The sequence below is a fragment of the Strix aluco genome, chromosome 4, assembly GCF_031877795.1.
Source record: "Strix aluco isolate bStrAlu1 chromosome 4, bStrAlu1.hap1, whole genome shotgun sequence".
Taxonomy (NCBI): domain Eukaryota; kingdom Metazoa; phylum Chordata; class Aves; order Strigiformes; family Strigidae; genus Strix; species Strix aluco.
Window position 1 is genome coordinate 85,321,613 of NC_133934.1, and position 20,623 is coordinate 85,342,235.

Below are 20,623 nucleotides of genomic sequence, written 5' to 3' on the forward strand. Positions count from 1 at the left end.
AGTTGTAGAGGGCGATGAGGTCTCCCCTCAGCCTCCTCTTCTCCAGACTAAACCCCCCCAGTTCCCTCAGCCGCTCCCCATCAGACCTGTGCTCCAGACCCTGCACCAGCTTCGTTGCCCTTCTCTGGACACACTCGAGTCATTCTTTTTGTAGTGAGGGGCCCAAAAGTGAACCCAGTCATCGAGGGGCAGCCTCACCAGTGCTGAGTACAGGGGTAAGATCACTTGCCTGTCCCTGCTGGCCACCCTATTGCTGATACAAGCCAGGATGCCATTGGCCTTCTTGGCCACCTGGGCACACTGCTGGCTCATGTTCAGCCGGCTGTCAATCCACGCCCCCAGGTCCCTCTCTGACTGGCAGCTCTCCAGCCACTCCTCCCCAAGCCTGTAGTGCTGCTGGGGGTTGTTGTGGCCCAAGTGCAGCACCCGGCATTTGGCCTTATTTAAACTCCTCCAGTTGGCCTCAGCCCATCGCTCCAGCCTGTCCAGCTCTCTCTGCAGAGCCTCCCTACCCTCGAGCAGATCAACACTCCCACCCAACTTGGTGTCATCTGCAAACTTAATGAGGGTGCACTCGATCCCCTCGTCTAGATCATCAATAAAAATGTTAAACAGGAGTGGCCCCAAAACAGAGCCCTGGGGGACACCACTCGTGACCGGCTGCCAACTGGATTTAACTCCGTTCACCACCACTCTTTGGGCCCAGCCATCCAGCCAGTTCTTTACCCAGCAAAGCGTGTGCCCATCTAAGCCGCAAGCAGCCATTTTCGCCAGGAGAATGCTGTGGGAAACGGTGTCAAAGGCCTTACTGAAGTCAAGGTAAAGAACATCCACAGCCTTTCCCTCATCCAATAAGCAGGTCGCCCTGTCGTAGAAGGAGATCAGGTTTGTCAAGCAGGACCTGCCTTTCATAAACCCATGCTGACTGGGCCTGATCATCTGGTTGTCCCGCACATGTTGTATGATGGTACTCAGGATGAGCTGCTCCATCAGCTTCCCGGGCACCGAATACTTCAATATTCTTCAATACCTCATTGCTGTGCATAACCATTTCAAGTTAGTCCTGCTTATCACATGACACCTCTACTTAGCCCTTTTATCTCATTATGTAAGTAATTTGCACAGTATTCTCCAGCCACTCGTTTCAAAAGGCGTTTAATCTTTTGTAGTGCAGAATCCCTACCTGTCACAGTCTCTTGTTACACCTCCAGTTCCAAAAAACCACTATGGATACTTTTGTAAAATTACCAATTCATGCTGACCTAGAAAATAAAACAAAGAGAGTGCTTGGCTTACCTGACTTGGCATGTGCTATGTTCTCATCACTTAGCATACCACTGCAACAAACGCTCTTGGGAACACCGGTCTTTACCACCATCTCTCAGCACAGCCAACTCTGTGCTCTGCTGTACCAACCCAGGAGAAGGGTCAGTATTTCCTTCAGTTAAGATTTCAAACTTGCGTTTTATAAACAGAGAAGGAAAAAAGCTGGTTTTCATTCAACATTTTCAGGGGCTGAAATTGGCAATTCCAAAAATTCAAATTATTTCAAGTTACTGCCCAAGAGAAAAAACGAACAGGTCTTCGCAACACTTAAATCAAGTGGCTCATTCCAGCCTTTATTAGAATAATTACAACTAAAAGAAACATGGCACTTATATTTTCACAGCAGGACAAGCACCATAGCAAGTAATGTGCTACAAAGCTATAGCAATACAATGGAAAAAAAATAAAATTAAATAAATCAAAACCAAAACTTGCTGCAGACATTGCAGCTTTTTCTACGTAGAAACCACACCTCTCAGGATAGCAGGGTGCAACGCAGAGGCAGCAACAGCATCATTCTATGCTCAGAGAACTGGGGAACTGTCACACCAAACAGGGTATCACCTAACTGTGCCCTAAGCCAGAGTGAAAGCAGAAGGTGGGGAAATGAAGGTGGGTTATTCATTTGGCTCACAGTCCTACTCAGTTCCCTTCTTCCAGCACAGCAGGCAGTTGATTGTCTCCACTCAGACAATGGCTGCACAGTCACTGAGCCATCTGGGCCTCCATGGCCTGCGCTGTCCATTCTGGGGCTGTCTGACTTATCTTCTCCAGCAGGTTGTTAACCTGGAAACACAGCGACTGAATCTGCTTGTCCCAAGTTGGCAAAGCTTCACGAGCTGCAAAAAACACAACCACACACAAAAAAAAAAAAACCAATACAAAACAAAGTGAGTCTTAGCAATTCCCTTGCCTTTTCAACTGCAATCTTTTCTTCTGCCACTGCCCTCACCCACCTCACAGAGGAAGCCTTCCTTGCAGCTACATCATGCTCATTCAGAAGCTACAATGATTTTGTCTGTTACAAGCCTAACTCCCGCACTGCAAAGTAGAAATGAACAGAGGCTTTCCCGGTGATAGGGAGGGTGCGTGAAGTGTGGTCCCCCATTGCGGCAAACTCTGCCACCTCCTGGCCACAGCAAGAGGCAGCAAGCTCACTTCAGACGGAACACATTAAGAAACTTCATTTCCTTATCGTGTAAGGCAACTCAAAAAGCTCACTCTGAATGGTGCTAAAAAAAAAAAAATTACTGTGGTCGAACTTACTCTCAAAATGAACAATTCCGTCAATCTGATCAATGAATCCATTCATGCGACCCTCAGTTATCATCTGAGAAGCTATCTTTTCTGCCTGAAATAACGAAGAGAGAAAGATGTTACAAACTTCTTCCATTCTGAAAGAAGTTAAAAATTATTAAGACTTTATACTCCTTATGGGTTTTTCAACATCTCCACCCACTGGGGGGAGGAACCTACAGACAACACTAATTATGAAATGATTAGACACAGTATCAGTGGCATGTAATTCCATTATTGTTCATTCCACACTGTGTACCCTTCCTTCTCAAAAGATGTGCTAGATATTTAACCTTCCTCATAATATGGAATATTTAATTATTTCTTAATATTGACCTAATTTTTCTAATATTTACCACAGCTATTTTCTTCATGTCTCTGATGTTCCTTGTTTTCACAAAAGATGTAGAAAACTGATACCTTAGCTGCAGGGATCTCTAGTAACGCTCCAAGCTCTTCAAAAGTAATGTTGTTGTAAAGTTTGCTTGCAGATAGTAAGTTGTGTTCAATAACAGCTCTGTCCAGGATACTTGAACCTTAGGGGTCAGATGAGAAAAAAAAATCCATTGCTGTAAGACTGAAATACTTGGTTTATATTGTAGAGCAGATAAGTAATGCTTTTTTCCCCATGGGTTACATGTGCAGAAGGTCCAGATGCATCTGCCTTGCATCAGTGTTATGATACACAGAAGAAAGCAAACAAAAAGAAACGGATGGCACATGGTTTAAGACAGGTAGCTTAAACCCTTTTATTTGATTTCTAGAATAATCAAGTGGAGCCTTTCATTTTGCTACAAGACTCAACATCTGAATTGAGGGAGATTGACCTCCTGCGATCAGTTCCCAGCTTGCCAAATGGAAAGACCATTGCTTTTTATTATTATTCATTATAGCTCTTAGTACAATTAACCTCTCTCTTACTGTGCTTGTACAGTGATAAACCCTCATCTAATTTCTCTCTTCTTAACAATTTAACTCATTTGCCCGTTAACCTCTAGTTGAAGATAAGCACATTATTAAATACCAACTAACCTGCATTCTTTAATTTACACGGACAAACAGTACAGGTTATAAATAAACAACAATTGACCCAAGGAAAGGACTGCAGCTTACTGTTAGCAAAGTATCTTTAACCAGTTTTCACCTCTGTGATTACACAGTTGTTTATTTGTCCTTAATCAACAAGCATTGTTCACTAGGAAGGTTTTCCTGATTAAGAGGTATTTCATGCTTATGTATTTTTCCACTTCAATATTCTTCTAATACAGAAAATTGAGATGAGTGTGTTTAGGATTCCAGTTCTATATTCGTTACTTCACATTATTTCTCACTGTTCAGCAGTTCCAGGAAGAAGAGAGCTAATAAGATGTCAGTGAGATGGATCAGAAAACAATTTGGAGACAGTGTGAGTTGGTCCAAGTCATCCCCTCACTATCTGTCATCTTCCTGTCAAGTCACAAAGCAGTTCAAATAAATTAATCATCCACACAAACCATTTACAGCCTACATGCATGTCACATGTTTCTAGGTATCCTATTTATAACAGTGACTTAGGGACTGGAGAAGTTCAAAAGGCCAGAGGCTCAATGTACGAGGCAAGGTTAGAAATACTGGGAGGCTGTCAGTGAAGAGGACACTGCATGGACAGAGAAACAAGGTTTTTACAAGTTATCTTCTACAAGAATATTTCAAAACCTTAATAGCCCATCAGAAAGATGAACTATGGCTTAAGAAGCTTTGCTATTAAACTATACTCATGAGGATAACATGCTGGGAAATAATTTTACAATAATCATATAAGCAATCCTAAATTCTTTTTCATCACACTCCTTGACTGCCCTGGGCAAGTCTAACTCCTGTGGATGAACACTTAGCATCACAAGGCTTTAGAGAAATACGCACCGTCGGCTGTAGTTGCTTTCTGGTGAGGCATCAGCATAGCTGCAAACTCTTGCAGTTGATTTCCACGGATAATTCTGTCGAGATACATTTTCTCCAAGATCCCATAGGCTGCAAGCTGCTGGCATCTCTCATCTTTGAAGAGTGTAGCAAGCATGCGAGAACGCTGTTGCCCTAGGAGTCAAGAAGAATCCTCATAAATGATCACCAAAGATAAGGTAAAGAGGTAAACAGAAATAAACAGAATCTTTTTTCTCAAGACATGCAATTAACCAACAAAGCTCTACCAAAGAAGGAACTTGGTTGTGTTCAGTTCCAAAACACTGTTTGCCACTGACTATCTTTTGCATCTTTAGCCAAGATGCCACCTTACCACTGGCAAAGACACAGAAGTAACCCAACTCTGAATTAACAGCATGCCAACAGGTAATTTTGTCACGGAGTTCACAATTTTGGATCCCTCCCCACAAGTAATGCACAAGTTGACTTGCTTCAGGGGATATGAAATACCCATGTCGGGTCTTCTATACAAAAATGTAACGTGTATTTTACCTGCTGATGCCAAAATAGTACAATGCAAAGCATGCTTCAGCGCCTCCAATCGCTCAGTTTCATGGACTATGCTCTTATAGGAGAGCTCGTTGTATCTTTGGGCAGCCTCAATGAACTTTCTTCTGTAATCAAGAACTCGAGCATAGCAAACCTAGAACGAAAGTACATGTCAGAAAAAGAAAACTAACTGGGGTGGCTGCATAATAAAGGTGTTTATAAATTGCCACATTATCAGATGACAGCTCCCCTAAATATTGCTCTACGTGTCCTCAAAGGATTAGCTTGACTTGTAAAGCCCTTGCTAAAATATAATGGAAAGCAACTGAAAGAGCATTTCCTAGCACTATTCATATGTTAAACACTGCAAATGTCTAAATGCCAGAAGCTAAGTAAATGACATATTGTACAGCTGATATTGTACTTATGTAAGCTTCCCCTTCACTACTGACATTGACAACTAGCTCTTATGTAGCAATTTATACCTTTCAAGTGTTTGCTTTTCCCTTTCAGCACTGTAACAGCATCTGATATTTCTTCTCTCCCTTTCTTTGTGCTTTTCTAACGCTTACAGAAAATATGTACACTTCCAACTGAGTGCACACTTTAAAACATCGCATGGAGGAAGAAAAAAAGAAAAGGGAAAACCAACAAACCAAAACCACCATACCCTGAGTTGCAGCTCATGGCACATCTGCTTTGTGTTGGTGAATTTTAAACACCGCCACACTTGATTGATAGTCACACTACAGTTATCATAATTTGTCCCAATTATTAAACAATTTGACTAATTAGTGTACGAACTATGTACACAGTAAACCCACAAATAAGTGGAAATATCAGCAGTTACTTTACTACTTGAGGCTTAAAGCTACTTTTACTATTTAATTACTGGAGGCAGGGGCTTCCATTGTCCCTAAGATTGGATGTGAATTTTTTTCCCCTCTTAGATTTACAGACAAAGGTGGAGGCAATATTTTCAATATTTCAGAAGCTTTGAAGCCTGAGTTTTATTTTCAATCAGTAAAGCTGGCATTTAAGGAACCTTTACAGACTTATCTCCAAATCATAAGGAAGGAGCTGTTTAATTATTGCTAAGATGTGGCTCTCAAGCTCCCAAAATCATTTAGAAGCTTTTCCCTTTGTCACTTTTCTCACTTTGAATTTTTTAGTAGCATTGAATAAAAACATCTCAGTGTGGAATCATCTCCCTTCAGAAAGAGAAAACGATACAGCAAGTTAGGCAACCTTGTAATGGATTTGCAGCTGTTCATTAGTTGATTCATTCTGAAGCAGGGAAGCTCGATTAATATAAGCTTCTGCTTGAACTGGGTCATCATCCTCCAGATACAGCCTGGCAATTTTCAGGTAGGTCTCCAGTTTATAATCTACATTGTATTGCCTGTAGAGAAACAGAAAAGCAAGTGCTCAGAGTTGCTCCACAACTACCCTTGCTCTAGTTGTTCTAAACATGTATTATGATTCTTAAGCACTTGTCAATGTTTGCTTTACCCTGCTTTTTTCTTCCTTACACCAAAATTTGTGTTCTCTGCTCAGGGCAAGGAAATTTGAGATGAATGCCAATACAGAACTGGCTCCTACAAACACCGGTAGAAACAATGCTGTCCACCAAGACACAAATGTACACTCTAATGATCTGGTTTTAGTGGATTGGAAGTTTGCCATAAGTGGTGAGCCAGTTGAGTTAAGCAGCAAACTTGCAGAGGAACAAATAGATGCTAAATAAGCAAAACCTACAGCAATTCCTTCTACGTGCATACAGAGAAAGAGGATAGAAAGGGCAGCCAGAGAAAAGTAACAGCAAGGGTTCTAGAATTAAAAAAACACAAACAAATAAAACCCCACAAAAAAACCCTCAGCTGTATTTGTTAATATTCAATTTCAAACTACGTCTTCATTTTGAACTGTAAAGGTGAACACATGGAAGAACTGCCACCTTACAAGAACCTTTCAATAACCTTAGGAGCACTTTTGTAAAATATTATCAAAAAGGCTGCTTTATCAACAAGACTAAAAAATACTGCAAAACTCCTGGTGCAGTATTTTGACCCACTAAACTGTTTACTGTAATGTGTAGTCATCAAACTATACTTCTGTCATCTGGCAGTAGTTCTGGCCTAAACTACTGAAACTCTGGGAAAATATGCAACCTCAAAATTCTCACTCACTGGTCTAGTCAAATACAAAGGGAGCAAGTATATTCAACAACACATAACTGTATCTAGCACAGTACTTACTTTTGCCCCGTTTCCAAAGGGATCCCCACCAGTACTTGTGCTGCATTTCTCCAGTCTTCTTCTTTCTCATAGATTGATGCAAGATGTTGCCTTATTGAAGCAACCTAAACAATAATAAAATCAATAGCAAACACTATAAAAGATGAATGGTTCTGTATTAACTTTCACAATACTTGTTCTTGTTCATGAACCCCCTCAACTGATACCCCAGCTTCACAAACACAGTAACGTGCATGCACGCAACTCTTCCCATGTCAGGAGTCCCACGTGGGACTCCTGGGTCAAGCTTTACTATCAAGCTTCTTAAATACCAGTGCTGATTTGAAGCATTTCCACTTAAGCTTGTGACAAGATAAAAGGAGTTTATCTTCAGGGAACGATTAAGTAGCAACCTTTTATAAAGCTTTTAAAAACATGAAACAAGACTTTCAAGAACTGGAGCACCGAGATTCACAAGCCATTTCCTACAGTTGTACCTCACATCATGCCTGTGAGATAGGAGTGAGGTGAACTATGAATAGAGCCTAATGCAGAAACTTCTACTTTGTAGAGCAGCTGTCAGCAGGTAAAATACCAGTGCTTACAATCTGGGTTTTATAAGCAGAAGTGTGGGTAAAAAAAGAAATTATCTGATGTCTTGGATTTAATTCATGCATAATTATTATTACATATAGGCAAGCATGTTTGGTTAAGCCATAGAGTAAAAGCTGCTTAAAAAGACAAAAAGAAGCAAATACAAATCATGACAGAAACTGCCTTGCTTTTCTTCTCAAATACTAGATCCTAAAGGCTTTTTATATAAACATCTTCTATAAGAACTCTCAGATAATGTTGAATACTCATACAACAAAACCAAGAACTGAACTGAAAAAGGACTGCAGCACATTCAGTAGTTAAGTAGAATTGTGATTTCAAAAAAACTTTTTTTATCCTGCTAAAATGATTATGGCTAAAATACAAACACAGAGGTATTTATTCTGAAACAAAAGCTATTTGTCAAGATGCTCTTTACATCACCTGCCTGTTTCAGTAATTGGGTAAAATGCAATACAATGAGTACCAGTCTGTCTCTCAACATTACCTCCAGTAGCACAAGTATTGTTTCATTGTAAGAAGCCATTTTCTGGTAGCGGAGGAATTACATGCCCAGAATCTTGATGACGAGACAGAGTCTGTATTCTTTGCATGGTCCTAAATACCCTCTGCATTTAGCTCTGGTTTTGCATGTACAGGAATGCAAAATTGGACTCTGAGCAGGTACATGTTTTGAACAGCTTTTTAAAGACTTAAAATACTCAGCAGATAAGGGAAAAAAACCCCAAAGCCAAGCCTGCAAACCAAAACCCCTTGTCATTGATCGCTCACCTGCTCTTCAAATGAAATAACTCTAGGTTGTATCTTTTCCAAGGTGAAGTGGTAAATTTCTTTGGCTGTGCTGTCAGGAAGACTTGGAAGATGGGTACAGAAATCTGTCAGTAGCTGACGTGAGATCACTAGACTGACATTCTCGTTCACCACTGGTTCAGTTACGCATGGAAGAAAAACACAAGATGGATGCAGTGCTCGTCAGTGCCTTCACTGTAAGTGATAATTTGCTTTTGTAGTAAATTTGAATAGTTCACGTTTTTAAAACCGTATCCAAGTGAAGGGGTTTTTTTTCTTTGTTTTTAAAAGGTGAATTTTTTTTCCTCTCAGAAAGTTTGTTTACACTAGAGGTCACCCGAGTTCTAACCCCTGAGAGATAATAATGAATTTCTCACTTTGATTTACAGTTTCATTATGAATCACTGTTCTCATTTGCTGAAATATTTTGGACAAAGTAAACCTTTAGGCTAAATTTCACTAAGTTTATTCTCAACTTAAAAAAATTAAAATAGGTGTAATTTATAGAGGTAAACGTAACACAAAAAAACCCTAACCGTCTCTTCTTGACAGTTTTTCAAACTTGAGACAGGGGAAGAAGGGGATTGTTAGTTTAAATACCACTGGGCATCCAGCATCAATTTTAGCATACAACAGATGCTACTTTGTTTTCACCTTCCAACACTGTCACACTGACAGGCTGGAAAGTTAAAACAACTTACAAAGCTTACAAGTCTATTCTCCCGTAACTTTTGAACGTGGCGATGATGATCCCTCTTCTAGCTGTGTTTGAGATCCAACAGGACCACAATAACATGTATTTATGTAGCCTCACGCACCCCTAACCAACATGCAGTCCCACAGACCTCTGGCCTTCACTCAGCGTGCAACCAATTATGCCAGATGCACTTACTTGCTTCTACAAAAGCTTTCAAAGCTTCAAGTTGTTCTACACCCGACAGCTGAATGGCTTTTTCCAATATTTGACGATATCTGTCCACAGATTAAAAAAAAAAAAAAAAAAAAAAATCACTCATAGGGCACATTTTTTCACTAACATACTCTGTTTCTCTGCTTATTTTCAATGTCAGAGCCTTGCTTTTGCTTGTATTTTCTACACCTTTCAGGTGACAATTTTCCAAAGTGTTTGTGCTCAAACATCAGGAACATTCATCTAGAATTGGTATCTGGCTCTTTTTAAAGCCCAGGACTAGATTCTCAGATAATACAGCTTACCATGTTGTTATCTGAGAACATATGCGCAATTCTGAAGGTAAAAAAAAAAAAAAAAAAAATTACACCCCTAGGATAGCGCACAGAAAAAGTAACGAAAACTGTAATGCTCATGGATTGAAGTTAATAAAGTTAGTAAAATGTTCAAAATGCCATATTCAATGAGAAACAGCGTTGGGAGTGGGAGGCAAATAGTATGTTACGGTCATTTGACATTAGCACTGGCACCGACTATGCATTTTTAGGCGTTTATTCCTGCAAAAACAGAAATTCCAGGTTTTGTGCTTCACAAAGCTAATTAAATTTTGCCTGGGCCAAAACCTCAGTGTCTGTAATAGTGATGAAGTACTACGTTCACACTGAAGTCACATTTTGAGGGGAACGTTTCCAAGTTGTACATGAAAGTCCTAAAAGTGAAGCAATTCCTCTAAAAAATAAGCAACTCTACTGGGACTCAAAGAATTTACATTTGACTGAACCCTCGGGGAGAGAAAAATCTATGTGACACACTGCACTGTGCGTAGCTCAAACCCCAAGGTTTGCCATCCAAAATATCCAACTAAGGAAAATAATAACAACGGAGTTACGTTAGCGATAGCAGTGGAGAAAAATAAATTCCCCGACTTATCAGTCTGGCGCAGCCGACCTCTGAGGGGCGGCAGGCAGACACGAGGGAGCTACGGCGAAGGGCTAAGGCCCCACTGAGATGCTAGGGCACCACCAGCACAGAGCAAGCCGTCGTTTGAAACAAAAAAAACCCAAACCAAAATAAAAAAGACAGAATCGTGAGGTGAACTCTTTCTTCTTTTTATTTAAAGAAGCGCGGCCGTTAAGCAAGAGCCGCCTCCCCTGCCCAGGCCCGGCAGCCTCCTATCGCTCCCCGCCTCCCTCAACGGCCGTAAACCCAAAGGCCGCTTCCCCTCCTCGCCCCGCTACGGGGAGGCCGGCATCGGCACTCACTTGCCCGCCAGGTCCTTGTGAGAGCCGCTGGAGTTCATCAGCTGCGCCAGGTCCTGCCTCACCGCGGCCGCCATCTTCGCCAATCCGCCGCCGTGTCCCTGGCGCGCGGGGCGGACCTCCTACCATAGAGCCGCGCCCCCAGCGGGCTAGAGGGGCCGCCGCGCCGCAGGGTCACGTGACGGCGAGCGTCGCCGCGGGCAGAGCCCGGCCGAGGGCATCACTCTCGGGCGGGCCCGACATACACCGCCCCCCCCCCAAGGGCGGCACGTATAGAATTATATACGTGTAAAATCACGTGCGGGCGCGCGCGCGCGGCGGCGGCCTCCCCCCGGCCCAGGGCCAGATCCCGGTCGAGCGGCGCGCGCGGCCCCGGAAGCGGGCGGCCCCGGAAGCGGGCGGGGGGCGGTCCCGGAAGCGCGGGGCGGGGCGGCGCGCGCGCGCGAGGGGCGCTGCGCCGGCCGTTGCCAGGGCGGCGCGGCTCAGTATTATGGGATGCGGCGGGGGAATGGCGCGGGGCGCGTGATTTTGAACAAACACGGCGGCTTCGTCGCGGGCGCTGCCGCTGCCGCGGCCGCCGGGCGCGGTAACGGAGGGAAGGGGGCCGGCGGCGGAGCGAGGCGTGGAGAGCGTTCGGTGACGCCGGCGGAGAGAGGCATCGGGAGCTGCGGAGGAGGAGGAGGAAGAGCAAGAGCGCCCACCCGCCCGGTGAGTGCGAGGGGCGGGAAAACGGCGGCGGGAGGACGCAGAAAGGGGTGCGGGCACGGCCCCGCTGGCGGGGAGGCAGTGGCGGAAGCCGGGAGGGAGCGGCGGAACGCTGACAGTCGCCTCCCGCTGCGAAGGCACAGGCCCGGCCCCGCTGGGCGCTCTCCCCGCGGTGGGGCGGGCTCCCGGGCGGCCCCGCCGACCTCCCCGGGCTTGCGGGGGTTAGCCGTCCCGGTCGCCCGTCCGCCGCCGGGGATGTCCTCTCGGCGCGGCTTATCGCCGCTGCTCGCCGGGATCAGTGCCGCCCCGAGCCGCAGCGGAGCGGCGGGGTTCAAACGGACCCGGGGAGCGGCGGGGAGGCTTCCTCCGCAGGCCGGGGCGGGGGCTGCGCGGGCCCCCGCCGCCGTCCCCTTCGCTGCCGGTCCGGAAGCAGTTGGGGTTTGGCGGCGGGGCGGCTCGGGGGTGGGGGGCGCCCCGCGGGCGGGGGCAGGTGCGGCGGGGGCGGGCCGCGGGGGGTGGCGGTGACGGGGTGAAAATGGCGGATCTTTCGAAATACGGTGGCGGCCGCTGACGGAGCCCGGCGGCTCCCGGCCGCCCTCGCGCCGCCCGCCGGTGAGGTGAGGCCCCGGGGGGCGCGCGGGGGGAACGGTCGCCGGGGGGTGGGCGGGGGCCGCCGTTGCCGGCGTCGCTCCATGCTAACGGTCGTGGCCGCCGGGGCTCGCCTCGCTGGGCCTGGAGCCGGCGGGGCCCGGCTCCTCCGGTCCGCGGGACACCGCATCGGTGGTTGGAGCCCTCGGGGTCGGCCGGTGCCGGGTCCCCGGCCGTGGCGGCGGCAGGAGGCAGCGGCGGGTGGGTTAGGCCCGGGGACGCCCTGCTCGCCAAAGTGGCCGGCGTGGGCCGGCGGAGGGGACCGGGCTGGCCCCTGCGGACCCGCAGGGGCCGCGCCGGGCTGGGGCCGGCCTGAGGACGTTCTGCCTTTGTTTGCGGGGATGTTCGCTGGGCTCTGCCCTGCGGAGTGGGGGGCGGTGGAAACGGCGGAGAGTGTTTTCCGTGCTCCTTAAACTCCCCCAAGTGCGAGGGTGTATCTGGGCTGTCAGCGTGCTGCTGCGCGGCTGCGGGCAGCTCCGAGCTCGACGGCAGTTTAACTGGACCATCCTTCAGTACAGTCCCAGCTTCTCTCCATCGCTCTCGCTTGTTATATTGGCAGTCAGAATGTGTTATTAATTATTTGTGGCTTTGACTTTGAAGCACATCGTGTACTAATTAAGTAATGTTTGGTGTGGAAGTTTTGAGTTCTGGAAAGCACTGAGGCATTGAGCATGTGAAATTATCTACTGGAACATAGTGTGAACAGGAGGAAAGCTCTCAGACTTCAGATTTCAAGTGAAGAAAGAACAGGTATTTAAATGGTCTTTCATTAGGTTCATCCTTCTGAACAGTTGCTTGAAATCTATTACAGTTCTTGTAGAAAAGACTGAATATGCAAAATAGTTTGGAATATTCTTTACAATGTTTACATAAAGCTGGCAATAACAGGCAATTGCCTTGTGCATGTGGTTAGCTGATGCACAATAGCTTTTTGGCTTATTGGAGGCAAGAAGAATAGTGGGTTATCAGCTGAGAATATTTCTTCTGTCAGGGGAATCCTTTTGTAAAATAAAATGCGTTAGACTAGTCCTTTTTTTTTTTCCCCCAAGACATCCAGTTTACATATGCGTCAGCAAGGAGTAACTGTTGGTTACATGCCTCGCACAGACATGTATCAACCTACAGAGATATGTACGACTGTATTGCTCTGTAGGCTGAGCACTCTTAAAGGCTAGCTTGGAGAGTATGTTAGAAAATACAGCCCAGCTTCTGGAGTGGGTTTAAAAGGTGCTTAATGCTTGTTGTAATGTGGTAAGGTTCAAAAGTTTGTTCAGCTAGAATTCTCGAAAAGCTTTAGTGGTTTCAGGTTGAGTATCTGCTAACCACAGGTAAATTTGAAGTTATGGCAATGAAGAGTGCTGTCAGATTTCAGCCTTAGAGACATTATCTCATACATTGGCATATCTTTTATCTTAGGTTTTGAAAAGCAGTCAAAGCCCCTTAGATTCTTTTCCCTTACACTTGTTTGAAAAATATTTGGGGGAGGGAAGTAAGGTAGATTGGGGTGTGTGTTTTGATTTCTGCTTCAGTAACAAACTGTGCTTGGTTATCTCTCACTTGGTCTGCTTGTGCTTCTCTTCCCTTCCTGTGCTACAGGAGTAGCGCTTTTTTATTTCACATGCTGTTAGAAGCGCATCTTAATGTCCTCCAGAATTTGTATGCTACAATGGTGGTATTCATAACGAGTACTTAGGAGGCAAACTCATGGTTGGTTTGGGTTTTTTTTATTCTTATCTGCAGGAGCTCCCAGTAAGAAGTGGAAAACGTTTCCTGAACTCTTGATTCAAGGGTTTGTATTTTGCCAGGCCTTAAGTAGCTTGGTTTCCTCAGTTGCTTAGAAAACCGGTAAGCAGCGTGTGACTTTCAGTACAGCCCATGACTAGGCTTGCTCACTTGACAGCGTTAGAAAACATGAAAGATTTTCTTGCAGAAGAAAGAATGAGAATGCTGGAATAATCCCTTGATCAGTGATGGGGTGCATAGCTACATGATGCAAGAGATTCAAGTTTCTCATATTCCTGATCAGGATGTAGATTAGTGGCTACTTCACTCTTCCAGCTTGTGTGTTGTTCCTCTTCACAAGCTGTACTTCTGCAATCAAACATGTTGCTAGCCACGTGAGGGTTATATCCTTAGTTTTGGGCTCTGCTCTGATCTGTCCTGTGAGTACCAGGCACATACCCAATCTCCATCTATCTCTATAGTCTGGCTGTTTGGTTTTTGTGGGTTGTTTTTTCTTTCTTTGGGGTAACAGCAGTTTCTGCTATGGACTTGAGAAGCCTATCTGAAGAATGATTTAGAAACTTCTTTAGATGAATCTGTTGTTCCTGTGAAAAGTTTTTCAGGGTTCGCTTTTTTTCTATATTATTTTTATCAGAAAGTTCCCAGTGGTCTCAGGTCTGCCTACATTGCTAAATCTGTTCTCCCCCCCAAATATTTGAATGAAACAGGAGACACAATCTGCAAACAGGTGAAAGCTTTCTGGTTTAAAATCTAGTTAATTGTTAATATTGTAGTGTCTGGGCAGAACTTTCCTAATGGCTTTTGTAATTTCGTACTTCCTTTCAGTGTTTTTTTCCATTTATTTGGGAGATGTGGCTATGCACTGCTATAATCCTATGAGTGCTTGTTGCTGCTTTGCTGGCAGGGAAGATGGCTCTGCTCTTCCTTGGCAGCTTCTTTCTCTTCTATGCTTTCCCGGTTTTTTGTGCTTTGTAAGCACTTAAGCAGCTACGTGGCCTGCTGTAGTCTAGTATTCTGCCACCACTGAAGGAGTTGGTTATACTCTTCTCTTTCCCTCTGTGCAGGGAGTATAGATGCCAAGCTGGGAGGGGAGGGGGGTTCCTGGGTTTCCACAGCCCCCTGACCCAACTGGATTGTTGGTGCTGTTCTGGTGCTCACAGGCTTTGAACTGAGCTGTCTCAGCACACTGACCCACCAGAATTTGTTCACTACTCTGTGGAGTAGTTTTCTTCTTGGGTTGAACAGCAGCGTCAGCAGCGTGGAGAAAGGGGGACTGTGACAGGGCCACGGTTTGGTTTGGGTGGCTAGCTGTAACCCGGCTTGGTTCCTTCATCTGGGCTGCCCTTGCAGCTACATAAACGTTTGCTAGCAGACGGAGGAGGGAAAATGTTTGTATAGAAATGAATAGGCAGATGCTAAAGGAGCACAGGAGAGATTTAGCAGTAGTGCTGGCTTAGTATGCGCAGGGAATTGGAATGTAACGAAAGTAAGGCCGCTGATGACGTCCACACAGTGGTCAGAGTAGCAAAGGATGCTATCTGAAATAACAGTGCAATAAAGATACTACTATGATGTTTTTCACAGTAAATCCTAAAGAGTTGTAGAAGGTGCTTGTTTTATTAGTATTTAATTACCACTTTGTTGACAGATAAGGTTTTTTAGCTGTTGGTTTTCCTTTTTAAATTATAATGGAAGCTTAAATTACCCAGAACTTGCCAAGGGAAGAAGGATCTCCTCATAACTGGTATGTGGGCAAGTGGTTGGTTTGTTTGGTGTTTTTTTCTTCCAGCCATTCTTAAAAAGGAAATAACTAGCACCTCTATTATAAACATGTCAGTGGTGACATAAGCTTAATCTTTCTTCCCATGAAAAAAGCCAAAACCAAACCCCAAAAAACCTTAACTGTGTAATATAATGTCCATATCACTTGATAACTGTTGCTTTAAACACATAGGAGTTGCTAATTTGTGTACCTTGCCTCTTCCTCTGATATGCTGCACACAGTTGTATGTATGGTGTGTCACATACGGAGTGTTCACCTGACAGAATGCAGAGTAATGGGAAGGGAGTGGTATGCATTGGTTGAGTGAATTATGGTTGCCTTGGGAACTATTATTTTGAATTTTGAAACTACAGGCGGTTAAATTTGTGGTGAAGAACACCTGATACTTTCTTAGTATTCCTTGTGACCGATGCAAAAAGACTGGATACTTACAACATTTGATAAGGAGTAAGGTTGGGGTTTTTTCCTTGCTATAGTCTGCCTTTGGTATTGTATTTGATAAATCTCAAACCATGATCCTCTGGGAACCATGCAGACAAACTGCCTCCACATCTTGTCCCCTCTGTAGAGAATAGAAAAGAGGATGGAAATTATTTTGACTGTGTTCCACGTACATATTTTGTTACTGTATTATATGCTTTCACTCTGCTGTTACATATGCAAACATGGTGAGTTTGCAGTCTTAGATGATTAATTTTTCCACTTACCGGTGTTAATCGTAGCTTTCTTACAGATTAATCTTTTTTTGGTTTCATGACATGTATTTCTTAAGACAATCTGTAGCTCAGTAAGCTTAAACAAAAGACTGTTGAAAAAATGTAGTGCTGAGTGATTTTGTAACTCTTTGCTTTACGACAAACCTTTCCATTTTAGAGACAAAACGTAGAGTGTCAAGAGTATGAAAATAGGGAATGCATAAAACGAATTACACTATTTTAACCATTATTGATATGGTAGCAAAATTGAAGGATGGCAATTAATTAGGAGAATTGCAGTATGGTAAGATCGCCTACACGCAGTTGTGGTCTTTCATTTGATAATATGCCAGCAGTATGGGACAAATCTTGGGTATACACGTGCTTCTGTGAAGGTTTTTCTAGCAAATGAGTGAAAACATGTCCAGTGTCAAGAGTTCCTCAAGAACTGTGTTTCCTATATTTTTGTGCCATTGATATTTGTGAATTTCAGTTGCCTGGAATAGTTGATGTGTGCTTGTATGTACTTGGCAAAAAGGTATAGGAGAACATAGCAAACAAGGAGATGAACTAGCACGTTCTTTATTTTGTTCTGGTTATCAACTTAGGCAAAGAAGTGACCTTCACTTTCTTCACCGTAGCTTGTTCCTGCTTTGCCTAGGTAGGTGTTCTATGTTGCTTGCGCTAGCAGGCAGTCAAGAATCTGTGGGAACTATGAGCCTTGTATGTTTATGTAGTTATCCAGTCTTTTCTTGAAAGAAGTTTCTTCTCTTTTCTTGTTTAATATCCAGAAGATTAAATGAAGAGTGGGTATTTTTCTGCTTGCAAGGAATAGTTCTGGTGCCAGTGCTGCGAGCTGGCTGCAGCAAAGGGACCAACAAGGCTGTAGTCAACTTAGCACCTACAAAGACTGTCACTTCTGTTTCCTGTGAAGAAAAAGAAATAACGATTGCATATGAGCTATAGATTCTCCCAGGAGGGAAGCAGAAAACATGAAAGAGGGAGGCTACTAGCGAATTTTTACCATTGCTACAGGAATGCCTGGGGAAAATAAGAGCGCATTCTCTTTGTTGAATGGGAAGGTGAGTTTTGGTGTTGTATCAGCACAAAGACATAGGTTGAATAAAAAGCTTTGACGAGTTGGTTGTCCTGAATTCTTAAGAAAAATTCTCAATGGCATTGTTATCATGAGTTGATACTTGCTTCTGCTTCTAATATTTGTTTATGGCTGCAAAATAAGCTTTGTCCTTGGAAGAGAGTTATCTCTTAGTTGTCCAGATAATAAGAACACTCAACAATGCAGATGCTATACAATTTTGCACCAACTCATGCCATTGTCACTTATAAGTTATATAGCTGATGTTCCATTGGTTTTGATAGACTGTACAGTTTGACACAGAGCTATTTGGGTGCATGTCCTTAGACAAATTCTTGGGGAACTTACTGAGGTGCTGAGACACCCTCTGATTTGGGCGTGTCTATCTCACTGGGGGATATGTGGCGCTTTAACACAGTGTAGCGGTAGACTGGGACAGCTGAGTCGCAGCAGATAACCTGCTGAGGCTACAGTCAGCTTCAATATCCCATCATAAATCAACACTCTTAATCTCCAATCCCCCAAATTATAAACTGACAGTTAGCAAAAGCTTCCTTTGTGTATACAGAGTTGTCTTACATGTAGTAAAGAGGGAATCTATGAGCTAGGTGATCTTGCAACATAAAAAAAAAACCAAAACACCCCTGTTTCCGTGGAGAAACACAATTAAGGCTTTGAATATAATGGTTTCTTCTCTTACTGATTCTGAGAATGAGAAGAACCTTCTGCATTCATTTCAACTCACACAGTGTAGTGGTGATTTTTCTGACTGGTGGTAAAGCATGTTTGTCATGGAAGTTAAACTGGGTAGGGTAACCTGTAAGGACAGAAAGGGATATATTGAGCAGCACAGGGGGTGCATACAAAGAACTCTTCCGTCCAGGTGGCCTTGGTATGCTCTCTGGAATAAAGCATCTCCAGGGATAGAGTAAGATACAGTAAATGTCTCTCCATGTTTCTTTTGGGATATTGAAAACAAAGGTTGTAAGAGTAACTCGTGGTCCTAATCACTGAAAGGCGTGTCTCTGGCTAGTCTTGTCTGTAAGACTTTTTTTTTTTTTTTTTTTTTGAGGTGCTTATCGAAAAGCTTAACTGTTGGTTTTCTTATGTACACCTAATGGAACTTCCCCGTTTGTGTTTCAGAAGCTCTTCAACCTTTTTTGTTGTTATAAGTGAGACTTCAGAGGACTGAGAAGCCTGCGCTTAAAGTGGCCCACATGGTTCTGGAGCAGAGATGAAGATTTCACTGAAATTCCCACTTCTTCTATTGAATTGATCTCTTAACTCAAAATCTTAATGTGGAATTTAATTACACAAAGGCCAGTCAGCTATTGTACAATCCTGGTTATTTAAATAAGTTTTCCCCAAAAGGAATATGGAGGTGCTTTATCTAGAGATAAAGGGGGAGGGAGTAATAGTGTGTTTTGGCATCTGAACCATGTCACGGTTTGCCTGTAGGCAAGCTATTTATCTTCAACTCAGTCCTTCTGCAAGTAAATATATTCTGTACTTCTTAAGTGTTGTGATGTTTAAGGCTGGTAGGGCTACTGAGATCTGCAGCTAGAAGCATGTTTTCTGGTGAATCACTGCAATATAACTGTTGATCTATTCTTGCTTTTCTTTCAATGTTCCATTGGACTAAAAAATGAAGAAAGCCAATTTAAACTTCTAGGATAAGCTTAAAAAGCAATAGTGGCCATAACATAGTTCACTGCTATCCAAATCTTAACAGCACTAGCCTGAAAGCAGTGCAGTTTATGCTCTTAGATTTTTATCTGGTTTTATCTCTGCGTTCTCCTGACTTTGAAAAGAATCATATGATTCTGTAAGATGCGTAAGAAATTAACTTTTCTGGACAAAATGCTTTTCTGTGCCATATTAGCATATTTTTGGAAATTAAATACCCCACTGAAATCAGTGTTGCATGTGGTTTTGTTTCAGTTAGAATGAACTTTGTATTGTACCTTCTGACTGAGCAGTGCTGCCGAAGTATGTGTGTAATGCACCGCATAATCATTGTGCTTCCTGATTTGCAAAGTCTCAATAAAATTGGTAGGTTACAATTCTGTTGTGATGAACCTTTGCTCATAAATACAGCACTAATATGCACTCTTGCCCGAAATTGCTGGCAGCAAGCCTAACCTTAAAAGGTGCCCAGTATGATAACACCTGTTAAAAGTCTGCCGGGAACTCTATATCAAGCCTATGATGGCAGTTTTCAAGCTTGTTTTAAGAGTGTTCTTGGTGTGATATCGCTGTGTGTTCTGAATTCTTCAGTAGCCCCACATTCAAGAGGCTTCTGGAATTTAGAAAGCAAGACCTTTATTTCAAGCTATATTTAGAAGACTGAAACCTGCATTTCTTGGGCCTGGTCATAAGTATTCTTCACATCTATTAAGGTGGGGGTTTTTTTTCAGTCATGCTAAGGTCACTACATATATATTCATTTTAACTTCAGATTCTTAATGCTTTAGTTTTGGTCTCCTAAACACTGCAGAAAATAAAATAATTTGAAGTTATTTTAGGGGTTATTTCTTTTGGTCTCACCACAAAATTTGCATAGAACATAAGGTCAGAAATGCTTCATTAAATGTGAAGGCCCTGGAATCTACAGACTCAAATACTGGATTGTTCATGGCAGTGAACACCTTCAGAATGTGTTTAATGATCATAACACCTGTGCAGTTTTATTTTTCAGCTTTTGTGCTACAGTGTGTTGTGAAAATGACTGAAACTGGCATGCAAGCCAAGGGCATGGTAAAGGGAAATGTTCTGATTTTTGATTTCTATTTTATTTTTAGTTTGCACGAAACTCTGCTTGAAAGTAGAACGTTGTTTCCAGTTACAGAAAGCAAACTGAACTGCTTTGAAGTGTTTTGCTGCAATGAATGTTATTTCCAATTCTTTCCTGGAAAGTTGCTAAAAGTAAGGTGTGTGCTAAACAAGCAGTGTTTAAGACTTTAACCTTACCATGATAGCTTGTCCTTTTTAAGAGAAAAGGAGGACATACAGATGTGTATGGAATATCTTTCCGTGGTCAACAGTGTGCATTTGTTGGTAGTCAAAGCATAAA

General features: G+C 43.5%; 2 protein-coding genes across 6 annotated transcripts in view; one reads left to right on the forward strand and one right to left on the reverse strand.

The window, feature by feature from the left end:
• Positions 1 to 1,593: 1,593 nt before the first annotated feature.
• On the reverse strand, positions 1,594 to 11,226 carry COPS4 (COP9 signalosome subunit 4). The gene is made up of 10 exons (XM_074823898.1): positions 10,884 to 11,226; positions 9,604 to 9,683; positions 8,694 to 8,845; positions 7,329 to 7,432; positions 6,319 to 6,472; positions 5,074 to 5,224; positions 4,525 to 4,695; positions 3,043 to 3,158; positions 2,593 to 2,677; positions 1,594 to 2,165 (listed from the first exon to the last, which is right to left on the reverse strand). Exons 1-10 carry the CDS (start codon positions 10,955 to 10,957, stop codon positions 2,032 to 2,034), a joined length of 1,221 nt encoding a protein of 406 aa, XP_074679999.1. The 5' UTR covers positions 10,958 to 11,226; the 3' UTR covers positions 1,594 to 2,031.
• A 100-nt stretch (positions 11,227 to 11,326) lies between these two features.
• The window catches only part of LIN54 (lin-54 DREAM MuvB core complex component), a 41,309-nt gene continuing 32,012 nt past the window's right edge, over positions 11,327 to 20,623 (forward strand). The window contains exon 1 of one of the 5 annotated variants that reach the window (XM_074823902.1): positions 11,327 to 11,588. The gene's annotated coding sequence lies outside the window, so the exon portion shown is untranslated. Of the gene's footprint in view, positions 11,589 to 13,973; positions 14,023 to 19,798; positions 19,950 to 20,381; positions 20,481 to 20,623 lie in introns of those variants that run through there. The other 4 variants (XM_074823907.1, XM_074823906.1, XM_074823903.1 and 1 more) reach the window with 4 other exon arrangements.